This window comes from Desmodus rotundus, chromosome 10 (assembly GCF_022682495.2).
Source record: "Desmodus rotundus isolate HL8 chromosome 10, HLdesRot8A.1, whole genome shotgun sequence".
Lineage (NCBI taxonomy): Eukaryota > Metazoa > Chordata > Mammalia > Chiroptera > Phyllostomidae > Desmodus > Desmodus rotundus.
Window position 1 is genome coordinate 27,481,277 of NC_071396.1, and position 8,929 is coordinate 27,490,205.

At 47.0% G+C, this 8,929-nt stretch overlaps 1 protein-coding gene across 5 annotated transcripts in view; it reads right to left on the reverse strand.

Moving 5' to 3' along the window:
* Window positions 1-1,860, reverse strand: part of TJP1 (tight junction protein 1) — a 169,502-nt gene extending 167,642 nt beyond the window's left edge. For all 5 annotated transcript variants that reach the window (XM_053912796.2, XM_053912794.2, XM_053912793.2 and 2 more), the window contains exon 1: window positions 1,628-1,860. In XM_053912796.2, the coding sequence (XP_053768771.1) occupies window positions 1,628-1,800 (173 nt within the window). In that variant the 5' untranslated portion in view covers window positions 1,801-1,860. The remainder of the gene's footprint in view (window positions 1-1,627) is intronic.
* Between the last annotated feature and the right edge of the window lie 7,069 nt (window positions 1,861-8,929).

An 8,929-nucleotide genomic window follows, 5' to 3' on the forward strand; every position in this document is an offset into this window, starting at 1 on the left:
TCGCAGATACGGTAAATGCTCAGAAGAAACGCGGGGTGCAGGATGCAACTGGTAGTACTGACTTCTTTTTTCCCGCCAGTCTACACTCTAAAAAGACATCTTCAAATGCTACTGCTTCTAGCTTCATAATAGTGACATCTTCAAACGTTTGTCTACATCTTCCATGGACATTTCTTTTTTTTTTTTGAAGGATTTTATTTATTTATTTATATTTTTAAGATGTTTTATTTATTTATTTTCAGAGACGGGAAGGGAAGGAGAAAGGGAGGAGAGAAACAGCAACGTGTGGTTGCCTCTCGCGCGCCCCCTACTGGGCACCTGGCCCGCACCCCAGGCCTGTGCCCTGACTGGGAATTGAACGGGGACACTCGGTGGACATTTCTTAATTCAACTACTGTCAACTTTTAGTAGCCTACTCTTCGATGTGTTGTCACTTGCTGTCCATCAAGTGAAACTACGTTTTGCATAACAAATTTCATTTTAAATAAATGGGGAGGGGCACGGGGAGGAAGACACTGATATTTAACTGAACACCGATCATTCCGCCACTTTGTGCTCACTCCCTCCGTGGATCTGCCTATGACCCCGCCAGCTGGACAACATCATTCTCATTTTACAGAGGAACAAACAGATACTGCAGGAACTTGCTTAAGGTCACACAGTACGTGGCAGAGCTGAAATGTGAACTTTGCGGCCCGTGTACTTTGGCGTCACCTCCAAAATGCTCCACTGTTGGGGTTTTTTCAACTCCTCTTTTTCGTGGCTGCTCAATCTCAAGAGTCCTTGGCTCATTCTTTCATTTTGTCTTATACAGCAGAAATTACTTTTCTCTAATGCCCGAAAGCAACCTCACTTCCTTTTCTCTATCACCTTGAAATTAGAGTACACTCCATTGAATGAAATAAAACCCGTATGAACTACAGTGACCACCGATTTTAAAACTCCAATGACCCCTGAGTACCAAGATACTGGCATCTTTTTTTTTTTTTTAATCGAAAGATGACTACATTGCTTGGCTATTCCTTTTGCAAAAGAACCTCACACCGAAGCCTCCAGTTGAGGGAATGCCCAGGCCAGTCCCCTGGGATTCCATACGACACCGAAATGCTGGTAAAATGCAATGCAATCGGGGAGAAAATCAACTGTGTAAACCCGATCTGGATGACTTCCAGGCATTTTTCTTTAACAGCATCCTTTCGGCTTTCCCCCAACAACAGTTTCCAGGTCGGAGGAAGTGGGACGCAGGCAGATGAAATGCAGTCCCTGGTAATGCAGTTTTAACCTAGCAACCTGTCCCCTGACCCGGGCAGCGGCTCGCCCCTCCCAGTGTCCCACCAGCAGACGGATGTGAAGCAATAATGGAAAGCGCATGCGGTAATCACACATGGGTCGCGGTCCCCGAGGAAGCCTCGGGAGGGAGAGGGTGCTCGGGGGCCCTCGGCTGGCCGGCCGCCCGGCCCCTCCTTCGCTCCCCGCAGCGCGCCGCTCGCTCGCTCCGTGCGTAGCGGGTCACCTCCAGGGTCGCGACCGAAAATGCCCCCGAGAGCGCCCGGCCCCTGGGCCCGGCGATGGCTGCGGCGCCCCGCCCCGCGGGGGTCGCCGCGCCCGCCGCGCGCGCCGCGCTCACCACAGCTTCCTCTTGAGCGGCAGGAGGCTGCCGCGGTTGGAGGGGGTGACGCCGATGGCCATTTGCAGCACCGTCAGGTATTTCTGGTACTTCATCTTGTCCCCGCTCCGCTCGCGCGCCGGGCCCCGCCGCCGCCGCCGGCGCCGCAGACACAGCCTCTCCAGGCGCCGCATAGATCAGCTCTGGGCCATGCGCCGCTGCCGCCAACGCCGCTCCCGCCGCTCCCGCCGCTCCCGCCGCCGCGGCCGTGCGTGGCCGGGGCTCCCGCTCCTGCCGTCGCCGTGCGTGCCCGGCCGCTCCCGCTGCCGCCGCCGTGCGTGCCCGGCCGCTCCCGCCCGCGCCGCCCCCTTCGCCGCCGCCGCCCCAGCGGGGCGCACTTGGCGGGCGCGCGGACCTCGCACCTGCGGGCTGGTCTGGCGCGGAGCGCGCGGCGCGTGCCCCTCATCGCCCCCCGCAGCCGCCCCGCCCCAGCCCCGGGCCCCGCGGGCCTCAGTCTCGCGCCAGAGCTCACGGTCAGGCGTTTAACTTCCGAGAGAATCCCAATGGTAGGCGTCCAGAGCAGAAAAAAAAAATGTGTAATTACCACGTAATGGTAATCATTTCTGACCATCATTTGTGTTTTCTAGCCGAAAATGTTTGGAGATTTTATATGTATGTAAAATGCATATACATAAAATGCGTGTGTATGCTGTGTCTGTATATATATATATACGTGTATACACACACACACACACACTCAGTCCTCCCTTGTACAGTAGTTTGGGAGTGTGGAAATGACCATTAACCATGCAAAAGCATCTTGAAAATCAGTAGGAAAAATTAAGATCATTTCGTGACCTTTAAAAAATATTGTGCAGACATTCCAAGCTCTCTTCACTGATAGATATAAATATATAGGGAAACAGAAAGGAAAAATAGTAAAGCAAATCACTGAATACAGTGTAATTTAAAACATTACAAACATTGAAAATTCAAGCGTTTATAAGAAAAACATCGAGTAACTTGGACAATGGGTATGGGGAATGTAGTCAGTAATATTGTGGTAACTATGAATGGTACCAGACAGGGACTAGACTTATGGCAGGAGGGGGGATCACTCTATACGTTGTACAAATGTCTAACCGCTATTCTGTACACCTGAGACTCATCTAACATTGAATGTCCACTGCAATTGACACAAAAAAGGGCAGCTTGCTGAACAGTGTCTGCCTTCTGGTGGAATTGTTACATGTGCCAAGACAGCATCGTTCCTGGGCCTTGGCAAAGCATCGTGTTTGGGCCACTGTTTCATCCCCGGCCCTTGCACTGCTGTGAAATGCATCAGAGTCCTTCAAGATGCCATCCTCTGGGACGTCCTCATCGTTTTTGTCACAGCCACTTTCCTCATTCAGGTCTGCCTCAGTGACTTCCTGGGCTGCAGCACCAGCGTCTCTGCAAAGGCGGCCATGTCCAACGTTCCCACGGTTAGTTGCTGTTAATTTTTCATGACGCCAATTACATTTTGTTCAAAATTCATTCTCCCTCCTATCTCTATCATTTTTGTCCGATTGCTTCTCACTACACTTTTATCTTGGAAGGCCAGCTGCCTCTTTCAGTTGCCCATTTTTTTATACAGTGCTTTCGGGGGGTTGTTCCTGGGAGGACGGGCATCGTCACTGTGGCTTTGCTGTCATCAGTGCCTAACCAAAATCACAAGAGCTCAGAGATGGATCGGGGACAGGCTTCAAAGAACTGCGGCCGTTTGTCACTGATCACGTGTCATGTGTAGTTACATGGTGATTTGTGGACTAAACAACCAGTCACATGTTTATAGTAAATGCATTTGTACTATACCCATTTCCTTGCAGTTCATGTGCACAGTTACTGAAATGTGAACCATACTGTTGAGCAACAGGTATTATGTAACTAAACGATGACAGCTGAACCTGCAAAGCGAAGACAGCCTGTAAGCGTTTAGACACCCCACCCCCCTCATCCTCAGAGGATGCATCCCAAGACCCCTAGTAGATGCCCGAAACCCTGGATACACTGTTTGTTCCCCTATACATTCGTACCCAGGATAAAGCTTAGTTTATAAATTAGGCAATTTCACCTGTAGGAGATTCATCACCGAGGTTGCTGTAGGTCTCAGCAACCTCGGACTGAACAGCGGAGGGGTTAGGAACGTCCCAGAGTCGGGTGATGAGCGCTAAGCTCTCTTCTGCAGCCCGACTCCGGAATGTTGGCAAGCTCAGGCCAGAGGTTGATAGATTCTCCCACCAGGAACACCAGCAATTGCTTGGTTAAACCCATACATTTATTCACCGTGACTATTAAAACATTGGTTTTAGTACTGCTCCTAGTGTGGCACCATGGTGACCTTTCCTTTCTCATGAGCCTTTTAGTTTACCTGGAGTTAATAATTGCCTTGTTGTTGTTGTTTTTCCCAACTTTTTAAATTTGACTAATATCCATGGATGAGTGTTCTTGCCTCTGCAACAGTCACGTGAAGAGCTGGGCAGTAGTTTCCCACGCGCTCAGACTGGACACAGACTCTGCTCACTTCCTTTTTTCCCCCGCCCCGCCCCCCTGGAGTCCTCCTCCTGGCTGCTCCAGTCTGTACATGTTCTTCCTTAGGCTTGTGCGCCACTGTCGTCTGGAGTATTCTCCTGGCTTCTCCCCTGTGTTGGGGCCCCCGCATTCTGGCCCTCATATTTTCTTTCTTGGTTTACTTCCTCGTTTTGATGGATAATCTCTCCCAATACCTTCCCGAGGAAGAATACAGAAGACCTAGTTATTTGGAGACCTTGCATGTCGGATAAGCCATGATTTTACCGTCACTTGGATTTATGGTTCCATCGAGCAGAGAATGCTAGGTTGCCACCAATTTGACTGAGATGTCGGGTCTTTGCTCTGATGTCTCGCGGATTCCAGCGTTGCTCTTGGGAAATTCAGTGGGCTCTGCGCCCCGAGGGCATGATTTGCTCGTTCGATTTCCCCACTCTTCAGAAGCTTTCGGTTCCTCCCTATGGTTCTAACACTTCCTGATGAAAAATCGTCTCCATAGGATAAAAACAGGAATTTAACGTAGTAGAAGAACCCGGGGATTCCAGGGAGCGCTGGGGTGTGTATGTGCTGACGCCTTACTTTGGTGGGTTTGGTCAGAGGTGGGGCAATGATTTCTGGCTCCTGTCAGTTCCGATGTCAAGCTGCTCAGCCACCACTCAGTGGAAGTGACAGCTGTCCTACTGCTTTATTAGTTTCCTTCCGTTGGCGTGAGATGAGGAGTTTCTTCGACAGGAATGCCCGTTGGCAAAACCCCTAATGGCATCCTTAGGGGTTTTGGGCTCTCGTGGTTCTTCCTTGTACATTCAGCTGAATTATGTAGAAAACAGTTAGAAAGAATTATCAATCATTATCAATTATCAAAGATAATGATCCATTATCAATATTTTGCTCCTTCTCAAGGAAGCGTACTATTTTATTCTTCTCTTTCACAGACTCAGTGGCTTTTTTCCCCCAAGTTTGCTTAGTTTAAAACCTGAACACCTGCCCTTCTGCAGGAAGCTCTCCAAAATTGAGTCTTATTGCCAGCTGTCTGCTGGTCCTTCTTACTTTCTGTCTTATGTCACTATTGTAGGTGGACACATCTCAGCTCCTTCCAAGAAGTCTGTATTATCCATTTCTCAGATCCCTACAATGCTTGTCCAGTTCTTACACATAGTAGGTGCTGAGTAAATGTTTGCCTTATGAGCCCTGGCCGGTGGCTCAGTTGGTTGGAGCATCATCCCATGCACCAAAAACAAAGGCTGCAGTTTTGATTTCCTGTTAGGTCACATACGTTGGTTTTGGGTTCGATCGCCGGTCGGGGTGTGTATGGGAGGCAACCAATCAATGTTTCTCTCTCACCCATGTTTCTCTTTCTCTCTCTCATCAGTCAACATATCCTTGAGTGATGATTTAAAAAAATTGCCTTATGAATGAACCGACCTTCCACTTAATATGTAATAAACATCCAGAATTTTAGGATGTATCAATTAGAAATGACACTGGTGCTAGTATCGAGAACGTGTTACAATGGCTTAAACAAATGAAAACGTTTTTTCCTCTCCTGTGAAATAGTCATTAGCCTGCCAGCCTGGGGTTGGCAAGCGGGTTCCATCAAGTCATATCAGGCTCAGGCACTTTTTAATTTCTGCTCTGCAGTCTTCAGCATCTTGTTTCCATCTTCAGGGTCACAACATGGCTACCAGAGCTCCAGCTGGCTTGTCTGCATTTTAGAAAAATAGAAAGGGAAAGACAAGGGGCCAGACAGGCTCTTTTCTCATCTAAGTCAGTCCCCCTTAAAGAGAGTTTCAGAAAACACCAACCGATGACTTCTACCTAAATTTTCATTGAATACTCCCCTAATTGCAAGAGAGGCTAGGAAGCAAAAATTTTTTAGCTTGGCACACAGTCCCACTGGACAAAATTTGAATTATGTTCCTAAGGAAGAAGGGGAGAGAAGACATGGGGTAAGCAGCTTTCAATCTTTGCCATAAAGAGTCTTCATCATTCATCAGTCAGTAGGATAATATCTTCTTCTACAAGTGTTACCTGTTTCTGCAAGATTTTAAAATTCCTCTTCAAAGGCTCTAGGTAACTGATTGAAATGGATCCAGGCTCTGGCTTAGGCGTCCGGGGTTTTAATGTAACACAGTCCGCCTGGTACTCTCCCCTCATCAGAGGAGCCCCGCCTGCTTTCCCTATATCTCAGTAGGTATGACACCATCTGGCATTTACTGCCTTTGACCCCGAGCCCCAGCTGGCGTCATCGGACTCATCAAGAGGTGGGAAGGGACAGGGTCAGCGGTGAGTTAAGTGATGCAAATCACCGGGCAGTTAAAAAACCCTTGGTTATCACATTTGCTCCCTGCACAATAAAATATCCATCGCAGGATTTGGATAAAATTCTGTTACATTAACTATCAGCAATCAGAGGCTCACAGCGTGAGTCTAATTGTCAGATGGCTGATAGGAAGTTTCAAAAAGATAACCAGAGAGGCGGGTAAAGAAACAGGTATTGTGTGCTCATTCTTAGCCTATCAGTGCATAAGTTCCTCCTAAAAATAATTTAGGGTGACTGAGGTGCAAGAGACTGAAGATAATAATCGATCGATTTGGTCACCCACTTCATTCGATTAATAATTGTTAAACACACTATTTGCCAGGCATTGTGTTAGGTGCTACAGATTTGAATGTGAATTGTTTAAATGTAGACATTTCAGAGGTAAAGGTATGTTGATGGTTATCATGGACAAGAGGGAAACTGAGATGAGGAATCTGAAATCAGCTTCCACAGACTAAAAATCACAGAAAGCAGATGAGAAAATTCATAACAGAAACTAAGTTTGGATATGTTGTAATTCTCCATAAACCACACAACATCAAATTAGAAATTCTTGAAAGACTCAGGCATAGACTGTCAATAAGAGATTTTAAAATGTATACATTACAGCCCTGGTTGGTGTGGCTCAGTGGATTGAGCACTGGCCTGCGAACCAAAGGGTCGCTGGTTCGATTCCCAGTCAGGGCACATGCCTGAGTTGCGGGCCAGGTCCTCAGTAGGGGGCACGCGAGAGGCAACCACACATGGATGTTTCTCTCCCTTTCTTTCTCCTTCCTTTCCTCTCTCTCTAAAAAAAACATGTACACATTAGGCAATCTTGATGAATGAAGAGAAGAAATAGAACAAGTCACTTATGTAGTATAATATAGAAATAAGGTGTCCTAGAAAGAAGATCTATCAGTTTACACGCTTAACATGCCATTGAAAATTCTTAGCCTTATTGCAGAAATTCACACAAGAATTACAGAAAATGAAATTTAAAACGGAGACCCAGAAAATACTCATTAATTTAAGAACAGGGCATCTTGGGTGGGGAGGTGGGGAGTGGGAATCACTGGATTTGCAAAAACTGAAGTTGGTTCATTTCCATGGACTTACTGATACAATCGGTCACATCTCAGACAAAAATCATGAATTTGGAAACTGCCACAGCAGATGAAACTTGCCCATATGATGCCCAGTCCAGCGCTGCTGGGGGCCTGCACCCTATGGCTCTCGGGCAGTTTCTGTCGGAGTTCAGGCCCTTGTTCCAAGCTTTTGACCTTGGACCCTCACTTGGTCTGACCTGCTTGTTTTGTTCCCCTTAGTTGGGTGAATAATTTATAATCTCCAAAACCCAGTGTCCTCTTACGTAAGTTGTGTTTAAATAGAACCTTTACGATGTGCTCTACATACTCCATTAATTTTGTAAATGATTTTTGAAAGGCTTAAAGGGATTTTATGTACAAAATTTAAAAGGCTGATTTAGGTTGACCGGAGTGATTAATATACTTAGGAAGATTGTTTCTTCCATTTGTAATCCCCCTTTGGTGCTTTCGAAATGTTTGAGCTAGTCAATTATATTTAAATTGTACTTTGAAATAGCCAAAGGAATTTGATGAAATATATAAATAGGCTCAAGACATGAATTAACTGAAAGAAAACCAGTGAACATGATTATTCTTATTTTGTTCAAAACTGTAACATTTATCCGTGAAACAGGAGCTCTAAGTTAAGCTTACTTGTCTAAGGAAGACAAAAATTTTACCTTTGTAGCTATGATGATATACTAGGGATTAAAACAAGGAATTATAAGGATTCCTATCTCCACACAAAAGCTCACTAGGGCAGTAAAACCACAAAGCTCCATTAACCAATGACGAAGGCAGAATGGGCTGCTGGGTTGCGTCGGCCAATCGTTGGGGAGTGTGAAGGTCTGCGTCCCTAGCAGCTCCACACTCCCCCGGCCTCTCATTCATACAGAACTCACAGCACAGGTGGAAAAAGAATGCAGGAGGACTAATCCCCGTGAATCGACACCCTGCCCCGGGGAGGGGACCTGGGCGTGAAGGCTGGGATCAGAGAAGAAAGCCAAGCAGGGCTTAAGACAGCTCCCAAAATTTTTAGATCAAACACCAAGGGGATGTAGAGGAGTTTAGACCACTGAAATAGTCCGTGACCAGAATAAAACCCCCTCACTTTGCCGAGTGTGGAGTTTCCAGGATGCCCACCTTCACTGCACCTGCTGCCCTCAAAACTGCTGGTTACCACCCTTGTCCACTAGAGCAGAGGCCACAATCAGGCTGCCTAGCAACCTTTCCTAATCATCCCGATTGTCCTTTCATAAAAGTGAGCCACCCTGCATGAACATCAGCAGCATTAAAAAGACCAAGGCGATGAGCCCTGACTGGTGTAGCCCAGTGTGTTGGGCATCGTCCTGCAAACCGAAAGGTCAC